The sequence below is a fragment of the Rhinolophus sinicus genome, chromosome 13 (assembly GCF_057876585.1).
Source record: "Rhinolophus sinicus isolate RSI-liver-muscle chromosome 13, RSI-T2T, whole genome shotgun sequence".
NCBI classification, from domain to species: domain Eukaryota; kingdom Metazoa; phylum Chordata; class Mammalia; order Chiroptera; family Rhinolophidae; genus Rhinolophus; species Rhinolophus sinicus.
This window is the reverse complement of record NC_142513.1, coordinates 217577-230914: the sequence shown is the minus strand read 5'-3', so window position 1 is coordinate 230914 and position 13338 is coordinate 217577. Positions and strand designations below refer to the sequence as shown.

Here is a 13338-nt window from a genome sequence, read left to right as displayed (position 1 = left end):
CGCGGGTCTGCGTATGCAAAGAGTGTCTGCCAGGGCAAGGGGCGTCCCTGCGCACCTGGGCAAGGCTCCAAGGACGAGTGACTGGGCACCTTTAGGGGTCCAGGCGTCTGCAGGGGCCTGTGAAGCAGGGAAGTAAGGACACATTCTGTGTGTGTGTGTGTGTGTGTGTGTGTGTGTGTGTGTGTGTGTGTGTCTGTCGTGGGGGGCGTCCTACCCATCCTGGGACCTTCTGCCCCCTGGGGCCCAGGTCAAAGACCAGACCCATCCCTTCAAACAAACCACTTCCCTCCATTTTTCTACCTCAATTTTCTCCTTTAATTCGCATTCTCCAGATCTCTCCAGAGGTCTCTCCCTCAAATGGGCACTTGCTTCCCCAGAGAAGTCAGTTTGACTCTCTCTTACCCCATCACACTTAACTCTAGGAGGACAGCCAGGGTCTCTCCCTTTCCTTCTGTAGCCCCAGAATCGGATTCAGTGCCCAAGATGTGGCTCTGAGAGGAGCTTGGCTGGGGACAGGGAGGAGCAGCCCCAAGGAGGCTGCAGCAGGCAGGAGGGATGTGTTTGCTGCAGGACGCCGGTGAGAAGAGCTAGGGTGGGCTGGGGCGGTCTGGTCGAGCACAAGGCCAGACTTGGGACCTGAGTTTTGCCTGCGCTGCCAGGAGCCTGAGTGCTCTGCCCGGTATATGTGGGGGCGAGAGGATGTCCCACAGCGGAGTGTGCAAAGGTGCACGTGGCCACCCAGAAATGTATGCAGAGTACAGTCAGGCATGCCCACGACACCCACAAGCAGAGATCGGCATGGAATTCACCCAAATTTTGTGATCGCCCACGCCCACATACTGACTCTGCCGACATACCCGCTGCATTGATTTATTTCCTTTAATTAGCTCAACAGGGGTGGGCTCTTGCCCTCACTTGAACCTTCAGGGTATTGCGGGACTGTGAGTGGGGACCTGTGCTGGAATTGGAGCTCAGGAATCCGAGTCCTGAGAGCCAAGGCAGCAAGCAGTGTGTACACAGGAGCACACACAAACAGGTGTGCTCACAGTCGTGACACATACACCCCGCACAAGCTCTACACAGCTGGATAGGTGTGCAGCTCCACTCGGATGTGTTATGGCCTGCCCCGGGGCCAGGGCTACTCTGAAGGGCAGGGTGGGTAGCTACGGCTCAGTCCTAGGGCTCACTGGCAGCTGTGCTGGCTTAGAGACGGAGGGGACCCACGGGTCCTATTGGTACTGCAGGTCTCCGTGGAATGCATCGAGAACACGCAGTAAGCAAGGGTGCCCAGGCTCAGTTTTCAGGTCCCTGGAGGTTTGTCCAGAAAGGTGTCGCCCCTGGACCTCTGGCGGGGCTGCCCTCCGGTCCTCCTCGCCACAAGGGGGCGCTCTCGCCCACGCATCTGCCGCCTCTCCGTCCCGCAGCCGCGGCCGGAAGTCGCCCAGCCGCGTTTCCGGAACTTCCGCCCGTAGAATCCGGGGTGGCCGGGGCTTCGTGCCGACCTGGCGCTCTGCTTCCGGGGCGCGGGTGACGCGAGCGCGCGACCTCTTCCTGCAGCGAAACCTCGGACGTCTGTGGTGTTTTGCCTCCCGCCGCGGTCTCCGGCCCTTCCCTTCCCGGCCCTTGTCGTCACCTGCGCCATGAACAAGAAGAAGAAGCCGTTCCTGGGCATGCCCGCGCCGCTCGGCTACGTGCCGGGCCTGGGCCGAGGGTGAGCCCCGGGGCGGGCCGTGCTTGAGGGGCGTGAGCGGGCGGCGCCGGCCCCGGGCCCCGGGCCCCGGGCCCCGGCCGGCGCGCCCTTGGGGAAGGGGCAGAGGGCCGGTCGGGCCTGGAGCAAGGCCGTCCCAACCCCCCGCCGGCGACGGGGAAGACGAGAGGAGATACGGGCGGGTTGGTTTAAGCCGCGTAGGAAGATAGTTCTTTGGGGTCAGGCTGGACCCGAGCGAGTCCCGCCAGTTGCCTGGGAGCGGTGCGGCCGCCTTAGCGGCGCCTTGGCCGTGAGCCCGTCTGGGGCCTAGGACGGGCAGCGGCACCGTGTGCAGATCGGCTGTAGGAGTAGCGAGCTCCCGACGTGGCTGCCGTGGGAACGCAGCAGCTCCCCCAGGCCAGGCCCGCGCGCGCCCACCCGCGTCCCGCCTCCGCAGTTCCCGGTCATCCCGGCGCCACTCCTCGGTGGCCGCTCATAGTGTCACAGTCTTTCCCTGTAGAGTCGTTGGTCGTATACTGTTTGTTCCAACTCTCAACTCCCGGGCGCAGGGATGGCATCTTTGAGGCTTGTGACAGTCCTCCCTGCCTGTCACACAGACTGCTACCGTAAATTGTTGAGTAAATGAGCAGTCATTTTTATCCTATTTGGTTATTCATCTGATTAGGAAGACTACTGGGTGTCTTTTGTCGAGGATGGTACCGTATGTTAGAATCTGTGGCGGACACATAAGTGTCAGATCGTGGCACCATCTTCAGGGGACCTTCACTCGACTAGGCAAGGTGAGGTACATGCATAAATAAGTACATACAGAGGAACAGATTTAGAATTGGGGTTCCAGTGATCAGGGAATGCTCGATGGGGTGCCAGCATTTAAGCTAAGTTTAGAAGGAAAGCTGGATTTAGGGATGTAGAGATGTGACAGGTCATAGGAGAAACTGATGTTTTGTGTGTCGCACAGTTAGGAAAAAAGATAAGGCATGGAGGAAGGTGAGGGAATAGCAGGGAGTCCGTGGGGCTGGGATGTGCAGGGAGCAGAGCTCCTGTGGGCATTGCAGAGGCGGTGCCTCAGGCCTGCACTCAAGCAGAGGGAGACTCGGGGCAGGGAGGCCAGCTTGGTTCCCGAGGCCTGGGACCAGGGATTTGGAGGAAGACAGTACAGCTCCGTGGCAGGTGGGAGGGCGAGGGAGGCAAGCCACGTGTCTGCCTTGGTGCCCTGGGCAGCACTGCTGTCATCAGTGGAGACAACCCCAAGTAGCTGCAGGGCAGGCACAGAAGAGGAACTCTGACTGGGTCAGGTTGGGTGTGAGGGCCTGCTTGGATGGGGAGGCTGTTGGAAATGGGAAACTGGGGCTTCGGGGGAGTGCTGATGCCCTGGTAAGTCTCAAGGAGAATATGGGGGCAAGATGGCCTTAGTGACCCCTTGGGGTAGGCAGGAGGTTTCCTGTTTCAAGAGAGCAGACCAGGAGTGTTTGAGAGCATGGCCACGCGTAACTCACTGCCACCAGGACCTTTGGAGATTTCCCAGAGGTGTTACGTGACAGCAGTGGAGGGAAGAACACAGGAACAGGGTCACCCAGATCAAGGAGTATCTCGGGGTCTCTTGCAGCGCCACTGGCTTCACCACCCGCTCAGACATTGGGCCCGCCCGGGATGCCAATGATCCCGTGGATGACCGCCACGCACCTCCAGGCAAGAGGACCGTAGGGGACCAGATGAAGAAAAGCCAGGCTGCGGACGATGACGACGAGGATCTGAATGACACCAACTATGACGAGGTGAGTTGTGCTGGGCCCCCGCCGCCTGCAGAAGGCCCACCAGCTTCTTACCGCGCGAGCGGCTTGGCTTGGCTGGTCCATTTCCTGTTTCAGCTCCTCAGGGTGTATCCTTAGCAGAGTGTGAGAGGGGAGTAGGAAGAGTACACAGACACGTACACTTTTGTTTTCTCTTCAGAAGACGTTTACTGAGAACCACTGCATTGGCATTTTATCCTGGCCAATGAAAATTTGAAATGGAATTGGTGATAATATTTGCTTTCCTGTGCTTTAGTGCTTACTCTCTTAGTTAATTAGTGTTTGGTCAATTGAAGTTTTCTTCAGATGTGTTCTAACAGATGGCATTTTTCTCAGAAGAAAAGATTTTAATACTTTAGTTCTGAAATAATTTTAAATGTACAGGGAATTTGCAAAAATAGCATGGAGAATTTCTGCATACCCTTCACAAGTGTCTCCCCATCTTACATGGCCTTGATACAATTACTGAGACAGGAAAGTAACACAGCACTCTTAATTAGTCTAGTGTATTATTTGAACTCCACCGGTTTTTCCATCTGTAGCCTCTGTCAGGCCCCAGGCCTAGCCCCGGCTTCCATGTTGCATGTAGTTGTGTTTCCGTGGGCTCCTCCAGTCAGGATAGTTCCTCCTGACACTTTTGAAGAGTACTGGTTAGTTATTTTGTTACTGGTTTGGGATTATCTGATTGAAAAATATTTAGCAAGCATTTTGCAACTGGAAGTGTTCTCTGTTTCTGCTGGTGGGGATTAAGTTGGGAGAGAAGCTGATCCTCCAAATACATTGTCTGGTTCTCAGTTTAACGGCTATGCTGGGAGCCTCTTCTCAAGTGGGCCCTACGAAAAAGATGACGAGGAAGCAGATGCTATTTATGCAGCTCTGGACAAAAGGATGGATGAAAGAAGAAAAGAAAGAAGGTAAAACTAGTTCCTGCTCTTCACTATCTCTGTCCGACTCTGAACGAAAGTGTTGTTTGACTTATGTGAGACTTGGAAAAAAGTTGCAAGAACCATGCGTGTGTCTGTTCAGCTTTGAGCCCCTGGGTCTTGGCCTGGTGGCTGCGCTTAGATGAAAGCTGGGCTGTCGGACAGTAGCCTTAAGGCCTGGGCACTGGAGTGGAGAGCTTAAGAACCCCATGTCTGGCTTTCCAGTAACCCACAAAATTTGGGGGACTATTCTGACAACATGTTAGGGTTACTATCTTTGAAATGGGTGTAGTGATGCTGACTAATGTATGTTAAGTAATTTGGAAGTTCACTAAAGATGGTAGACGGACATTAAATTCTCATGGGCAGGTGGTTGTGGCTTGAAAAACTCATTGCACACATTCTGTGTTGGGACACGACCAATGGAGTCAGGCTGGACGGACTGCTGTGAGCCTGGACGGAGTGAGGCTCAGGCCAGCCGAGGGAGAAAATGCGCGTGCTTGGTGCTCCTCAGTGAGACCCTTGTGTTTTCTCTGGAGCCCTCGGGGTGGCTTGCACTGAGCTTTGGTCTGGAGAACCTGTTGCAGTTGATAGGACAACTTTTTGAGTTCCCTGTCCTGGTTCTGGGAGATTTATGCAAAGCAAACATGCGATTTGCAAACCATAGTAAATGATATTCTGTGCGAGTTCTTTATATCTTTTTATTAAAAGAATGAGAATACATTCTCATTGTAGGATATTAGGATAATGACATCATGTACAGGGCAGAGGACAACATTTATTCATAAGCCAGGAAAGTGACAGTTGACATTATGGCTCGTTTTCCTCCTTCTCCATGTGATCTTATAACTTCTCATAATAAGTGTAGAATTTTTTAATGTTTTCAGGATGATTTTAGAAGACTGAAATACAGGTCATCAGCGATGTTTGTAAAGCTCGTTATTAAATCCATGTGCGTGAACATAGTAACTAATGTCATGGTTTTGCATGTGAGAGACAATTTGACTCCCACCTCTGGAATTCACTCATTTAAAAAAAACTAAAATGACGTGATACATATAGAAAGTCGTCGTATTAAGTGGTTTTAGAAAAGTGGCTGGTTTTTAAAAACTTCCTGGTGCAAACGTTTCACAGGTAAACAAAGAGGAAGAATAGAGCCGCACATGTGCCCCCACGTAGTCTCAGCTCTTGTTCCCATCGCACATCTGCTTCTCCCACACCCCCAGGTAGTCTTCGCTGGGTCGCGTCAGGGTCACTTCGCTCTCCACACTGAGCTGTCCGTCTCGCACGCGTACGAAGCACCTTTGTCACACAGAGATACACGAACCCTGATTCTTTGTTACCTGATAGGCAGTCCGTGCCCCCTTTCCTGCTTGTCCCCAGAACATTGTAGCACTGCTTTTTTTCCAGACCAGGATACACTCGGGGTCATTCCTCACAGCATGCTCCTATGTCCTCCCCTCCCTCTACCTTGTTAACCTTTGTGTGACATTGGCTTTTTGAAGAGGTCCTTTTGTAGAAGAGCCTGAATTAGGAAAGAATGGTGCCTGTGTCCTCAGGGCATCCTTGAACTTGTTCTGCTCTCAGGATGCCTGGGGAATGGACATTAGTTCCTGAGGCCTGATCAGGGTCAGGGGGAGTGTCTTTGCCCAGAAAACCTGACAGGTGCGACAATGTGTGCTCTTTGCCTCGGGCTGTGGGGACTGACTCCAACTCTGACTCCAGCTCCTGGAGAGGTGTTATCTTTTCCAAGGAATTCATTTGTCCCGTGCATTCAAATTCCTACCTCCAGGTGTTTTCCTTTTACCTTGTGGAGGAAAATGAGAATTTCAGTCTTAGCAAGTATTGGCTACTTGGGTCATGTTTCCCGTTTTTCTTTATGTTCAAATATAATCTGCAGATTTCCTCTGGGTGTCTAGCCCACGTCCAGTAACGCAGTAACTTTCCGTCCCTGAAGCTCACTTACGTGGATGATGATACAGACCGTTGGTTCTGGCAGGTGGAGCAGTGACGCTGGCGAAGGGCTTACTGTTCGTTTACTTAGAAGAGAGGGAAGGAACTACAAGTCAGAGTTGGATGAGCAACTGGGTATTCAGAGGATGGCTCTACCTTTGGAACTTTGTAGAATTTTAAAGCAGCAGATATACTCATGTTCAAATTCAAGTGTTTGTGTCAGAGTAAGACAGCTAGTTTTTGTTTTGGTGAATTTCTGCATGTTTTCATTTGGTGGGTAATTGAGTTATAATGTTCATGGATGTGTCCCTTGTTATGTTGAAACAGACCTGACTAGCTGTTGGGTGTGTGGAATTATTCCTTTTGGTGATTTAATTAAAGCGACTGTTTCAGAATGGTCATCCAGCGTTTCTAATGTATGCATACCTTTTACTTCCTAGGGAGCAAAGGGAGAAAGAAGAAATTGAGAAATACCGAATGGAACGCCCCAAAATCCAACAGCAGTTCTCGGATCTCAAGGTAAGCAGAGGGCGGCATGCTGTTTGTAATGCCCTTCACCTGCCCGTCAGAGTACGGACTGCTCTGGGGTAGACCTGATGAGGCTGTACTAGCTTCGCTCTGTATTTCATGCGGATGGTCGGAGAAGGCCCCTGCTTTAGTGTGTTTAATTATATGGGATGTGTGCAGAAGCCTCTCCTCCCCACTGAAACAGGCAGGACAGAGCAGCTTGTTGTCTTTGTAACTTCAGCTCGTTTATACGTGAGGTTTTCTAACTGTGTCCTCTGGGCTTTGACAGAGCAGTTTCCATTTGCGTGAAGTAGAGCAGAGCAGCGGGCTCATTTTCCTAAATGAGTAGACGATTTCCGCATGGGAGTCCTTTCTAAGGCTTGGTGGGGGCTGGGGGGCAGGGAGAGCATAGCTGTTTTTGTGCGCGTGAAGTGCTGCCAGAGAATGAATATTTCTGGACCGGGTGTTCGCAGAGGAAGTTGGCAGAAGTCACAGAAGAAGAGTGGCTGAGCATCCCTGAGGTCGGCGATGCCAGGAACAAGCGCCAGCGGAACCCGCGCTACGAGAAGCTTACCCCCGTCCCTGACAGCTTCTTCGCCAAACACTTACAGAGCGGAGAGAGCCATACTTCAGTGGACCCTCGACAAACTGTGAGCATGCAAGAGTGGTCAGATGGGCAGTGGGGGGCCTGGGTGGTCCTGGGTCAGTGCTGCTGTGGGGCGCTGGGTGGCAGCCCCATTGGTGCTGGCTGCCGCTGTGTGCAAAGCTGCATCCACAGCCTGCAACAGGCTGCAGGCAGAGGCTCCTCCGTGGGAGGGAATGAGCGAGCAGCTTCCCCTTTCTCTCCCCAGCAATTTGGAGGTCTGAACACACCGTACCCAGGTGGACTGAACACTCCATACCCAGGTGGCATGACACCAGGGCTGATGACCCCTGGCACCGGTGAGCTGGACATGAGGAAGATTGGCCAAGCGAGGAACACTTTGATGGACATGAGGCTGAGCCAGGTGGGCGTTTGTGTCATTTCCTACAGATCATGTTTAAAGTGTTTTGCTTTCTGATTACAAACTAATGTATGTTTGTAAGGTTCATCTTTTGAAGTGCTTTGTCACAAGATAAGCAGAGCTGTGACTGTACAGTTCCCTGTCCTCTTACAGACAGGGGCAGGATTCTTCTGCATTCAGGCTGGCCGGTGCATACAGCTACCAGACAAGCACAGGTGTGGTGCTCGGGGCCCACAGCAAAGGGCCAGCCCTGGCGTGACACCCTGCTCTGTCCCGGGGGCCTAGGAGCTGGCACAGGTGACGAAGGGCTGTTGGCAGGCTGACCGAACACAGGCACTCCAGCCACGTGCTCAGTGGCCGTGAGCCTTACTGTCCATTCCTCTTCCCCTAAAACTCAGATGCATGTATTTTCTTGCTGCACCCTAGGAAATGTGGTGGCCCTGAGGGGGACACAATCCATTTGGGGGACTCTTGGGAGTGCACAACCCTTTCTCATTATGGCATGCACATCAGAAACGGGGAAGGAAAGCACTGTCACATTTGATTACGTACGAATTTAAAACTTGCACGTGGAAAGCACTATGAACTAGAAGAACCAGCAGACTGGGGAAAAGAGTCATGGTGCACACAAAAGCCGGTGGCAGAGTAGAATGTGTATGTTTCCATCTATGTTGGAGAAAAGCACAGCCACACGCGATGTGTTTGCACAACCCCAGGAAACGCCCAGGGCTGCACATGCACACCACCAGGGAGCAAAGTGGGGGTGTGCACTGGGGCTTCCAGGTACAGTTTTTAAGGAAAAATCTCACACTTACTTAGATGTGGAGAAAATGGTACAGGGAGCTCTTCAACCATTACACTTTGGTACACTGGAAACTTACATTTTAATTGATCTTGCTATATTTTTAATTTAAAATGTAATTAAAACTTACATTTTAATTGATTTTGCTATACTTTTTATGGTAAGCAAATGTTTTATGAAAACTAGTAGCGTACAGACTTTAAAAACCACATGTTTTCATGGCGCTAGACATGTACCTACTTTATATTGGAGAGTAGTTCATTGTCATGATTTAGTCTCTGACTGATAGACGTTTGGGGTTATTTCTGTCTTTTTTGCCATCACAAACCATGTTTTGATGAATGTGTGCTTCCATCTTTGCACATTTACGTAAACGTTTTTATGGTATCTTTTCAGTGGAATTGTCAGATCGGCCTGTTTTCACTAAATACCAAACTGTCTCTCAAACACATGGCATTTCCCACTCGGCAGCACATGCCTGTGTGAGCACGTTGGCAGCGCCGGTCGTGGTGCGTCTTAGCCAGCCGGGGAGGACAGCCTCCCCTTCAACAAGCCTCCATTTGCTGTGCATTATCAGAGGTGAAGTTGGGCGTCTTTCCTGTGTGCTAGTCCCTGGCCCTTGTGTTGACGTCTGCACACTTCCCTCTTAAGCTTGTGCTAACACAGTGATCGTTTCTGTTACGCTCCGTGTATTTCTTCTCTAGTTTGTTGTTTCTTTTTCAGACTTGTGTGTGGAATATACAAATATTTTCTTTAAGAAAAACTTTATCACGGTAATTTTGGGGGGTGAAAAATATGGAAGCTAAAACTTACTGTTTTAGCCATTTTCAAATGTCCGGTTCGGTGACACTCAGCACGTTGTGCAGCCGTCACCGCTGTCACCTCCCGAACTTTCTCATTTCCCAGACTGACATGCTGTGTCCACTAAACACCAGCCCCCCATTTCCCGTCCACTGGCACCTGGTAACTTGCATTCTTTGTCTGCGAATTGAGTTCCTCGGGACCTCCTGTGAGTGGAGTCGCCCAGGGTTTGTCCTTCAGTGACTAGCATGTTGCACTTGGCATCCTGTCCCCAGGGTCATCCATGCTGTAGCCTGTGTCGGGATGTCCTCCTTTCTAATGCATGTATGGACCACGTTTTGAGTCCCTGTTGATCCATCACTGGGCACTGGGTTTGCTTCACCCTTCAGGTGCCGTCAGCATCCTGCTGTGAGCCTGGGTGCACTCATAGCTAGTCAGGTCCCTGCTCCCAGTTCTTTTGGGTACGCACCAAGAAGCGGAATTGCTGGGTCACGTGGGAATTCTGTGTTTCCGTTTTTGAGGGGCCCCATACTGTTTTCCACAGCAGCTGCATCATTTACGTTTCCAGCAGACAAGCTGCACAAAGATTTCTATCTTGGCACACCCTCGCCAACATTTGGTATTTAAAAACTTTTTTAAATAACAACCCTCGTAATGGACGTGAAGTGGTATCAGTGTTTTTTATTGCATTTCTGATCAGTGACGGTGAGCCTCTTTTCATGGACTTATTGGCCAGTTGTATGTCTTCACGGAGATATGTCTATTCAAGTACTTTGTTCCTTATCTTTTAGGACATTTTAAAAGCAGTTTTAGATTCACAGCAAAACTGAGAAGAAGGTACAGGGAGTTCCCATGTGCCCTCTGTTCCCACACACGCACAGTCTCCATTATCACCATCCCCTGCAGGTGGGACATATGTCACACTGATGCTGTGTTTACACGTCATCCTCCAGACCCATAGTTTGCACCAGGTTTCACCCTTGGAGTTATACAGTCTGTGTGTTTAGTGTCGCACACAGAGTAGTTCTGCCCTGAGAGTCCCCTGTGCTTCCCTGTCCATCCCTCCCTTCCCCACCCCCTGGAACCCACTCATCTTGCACTGTCTCCTTGGTTTTGTCTTTCCCAGGTCATGTAGTTGGAATCACACAGTATGAGGCCCTTTCAGATTGGCTTCTCTCGCTTAGTCATGTGCATTTAAGCTTCCTCCCTGTCTTCCATCACCAAAGGGACTTAACTCAGGAGAAAGGATTGCAATCTGGTGTGTGCCACATGTGCAGACCTCCGCAGGAAGAAGCAGGAAGGCCTTTTTATAGGGGGGAAGAGAAGTGGAGGGCGGGGCTGGTAGAACCCTGGAGCTCTGTTGTAAACAGGGAGTTCTTCCTGCCGGTTCTGACCAACAGGGTGTGAGAGCTCCTCCCACAGGCCCTCCTGACTCCCGTCTGGTTACCGTCTGTCATAAATGTCAGTCTTTGCCTGTTCTTTCACCAGCACCGCGGTGTCTCGGTTACTGCAGCTTCAGACTGAGCCTGAAGCCCGGGGCGTCGGTCCTCCGACTGGCTCCTGCCTTTCAGTAGTGTCAGCCGTGCTGGGTCTTCTGCTTGCTCTCCGTGTGACGGTCAGAGTCCGTCTGTCCAGGTCCGCACAGTGACCGGCTGGGGCCTGACAGCATTGCCTTGAATCTTCAGATCGGGTTGGGAAGAACGGACATCTTGACAATGCTGATTCTTCCTCTCTGTGAACATGGGCTGTCTCTCCATCTTTAGTGCTCTTTTGGTTTTGTTCATCGGTTTTATAGTTTTCTTCATATAGGTCTTGTATTCGTTAGATTACGTACACTTGAGCATTTCACATTTGGGGGTGCTAGTACAAGTGATGCTGTGTTTTTAATTTCAGATTCCATTGTTCATTGCTGGATTTAGGAAAGTGATTAACTTGTGTCTCACCTTGTATCCTGAGCCTTGTTGAAATTGCTCATTAGTTCCGGGATTGTTTTTTTTTATTCTTTTGCATTTTCCACATAGACTATCAAGTCACCTGTGAAGACAGTTTATTTCTTCCTTCCCAGTCTGTGTCCCTTCCATCCTTTTCTTGTCTTGCAGCTTTAGCTAGAACCTTTGGCCCATTTTTCACTTGGGTTTTGTTGTTGTTTATCATGATAATTTTAAGACTTGAAACTGGAGAGAATGATATAATGAACTACTATATGCAAATTTAAAAATAATTAGTTGGAATGGTCATTTACTTTGTTTTCCAGGTTTCACTCATTCTTTTTTTTATTTTTTTTTATTTTTTATAAATTATTATTGGGGAATATTGGGGAACAGTGTGTTTCTCCAGGGCCCATCAGCTCCAAGTCATTGTCCTTCAATCTAGTTGTGGAGGGCACAGCTCACTGGCCCATGTGGGAATTCAGCCGGCAACTGTGTCGTTCAGAGCTTGTGCTCTAACCAACTGAGCCATCTGGCCGCCTTCACTCCTTCTTAAGTAGATCTTTTTTTAACGTTCAGTTAAGTTTTTTCAGTGGGACTTTTATCGTTTAATTTTTTTGTGTAAATCTTTGTTCCAGATAGGTGAAATTTGTTTATTGTCCTCACAAACTGTTGTTTGAGTAGATTGTTTTCTCCTTTAGCATTTCTGGATCCACGGGCAGTCAGGACTGTGGGAAGGGGTTCCAGGGACCCTCTAAGCACTTGGTGTCGGGCGTTCCTGGCCCCATCTTACCAGCTTGACTTACCTGTCTTACAGGTGTCTGACTCGGTGAGTGGGCAGACTGTGGTCGACCCCAAAGGCTACCTGACAGATTTAAATTCCATGATCCCGACCCACGGAGGGGACATCAAGTGAGTGTTCTGTGGAGCTGGTGGGTCGGGTGGGACTCGGGTGGCCTAGAAAGGTCTGGATTTTCTTTGAAGAATATGCAGCCAAAACAGGATATGGCTGTTGTAAGAAATATGTAAAGTCCTCTGCTCACTGAAAATTGCCCCAGGTGTGGAGCAGATTGATTTCCCTTTAAAATGTACCTGCACCCATCCATTTGGACATTAAATGTGTCACAAAGGGCATTCCCAGTCTGTGCGTGTGCGGAGCCAGAAAATTGCTGATCGCGGCCCATGTGTCTGACCTTGGACTCAGTGCTCAGCGCCTGTTTGTGTGGGTGCTGTGCTGACTGCAGCGTTCAGTCACTCCTCTTTTGGGACTTGACAGCTCGTGCGTGGGTCTGTGCCGTGGCGCCTTCCTCCTGGGCTTGGCCACACCCTCAGCCGCTGGCCTGACCCTGTGCACCGTCCCTCCCTTGTAGTGACATCAAGAAGGCGCGGCTGCTCCTCAAGTCTGTTCGGGAGACAAACCCTCATCACCCGCCAGCCTGGATCGCGTCAGCCCGCCTGGAAGAGGTTACTGGGAAGCTGCAAGTCGCTCGGAACCTCATTATGAAGGGGACCGAGATGTGCCCCAAGGTAAGGCTGCTGTGGGCATTGTCCTGGCAGATGGCACGAGGCCTCCCCGCAGGGCTTTGGTGTCTGTCCCAGGCGGGACACCTGGGGGGTCAACTGGAGGTAGAGGAAAGCTGCCTGCCTTTTGGTGTCGATGCTACAGACAGTAGTGCCGGCATGGGGAGCAGTGAAACGTGGGAGAGGCTCTCCCCTGTTCACCTTCGCTGGGAGTGAAGGCCTGTTCACCATCAGTTTAATGGCAGCATAACCTAAACTCAACTGGACAGCTCTCCTGCCCCGCCCCATATAAAAGCCCTGAAGGTAATGCTAATCCCTAGGAGAATATTCCAGCACTTTTTTTGGAGGTGGGGTGATGAGACCAGTTTTAAAAAGAACGGTGAAGCCCTCTAGGTGACCAG

General features: G+C 50.9%; 1 protein-coding gene across 1 annotated transcript in view; it reads left to right on the top strand.

Annotated features, from left to right (window-relative positions):
• The first annotated feature begins 1480 nt into the window (after positions 1-1480).
• The window catches only part of PRPF6 (pre-mRNA processing factor 6), a 36474-nt gene continuing 24616 nt past the window's right edge, over positions 1481-13338 (top strand). The window contains exons 1-8 of the mRNA XM_019753440.3: positions 1481-1711; positions 3315-3483; positions 4294-4412; positions 6815-6893; positions 7355-7531; positions 7733-7888; positions 12234-12328; positions 12787-12943. Of these exons, the coding sequence (XP_019608999.1) occupies positions 1641-1711; positions 3315-3483; positions 4294-4412; positions 6815-6893; positions 7355-7531; positions 7733-7888; positions 12234-12328; positions 12787-12943 (1023 nt within the window). The 5' untranslated portion in view covers positions 1481-1640. The remainder of the gene's footprint in view (positions 1712-3314; positions 3484-4293; positions 4413-6814; positions 6894-7354; positions 7532-7732; positions 7889-12233; positions 12329-12786; positions 12944-13338) is intronic.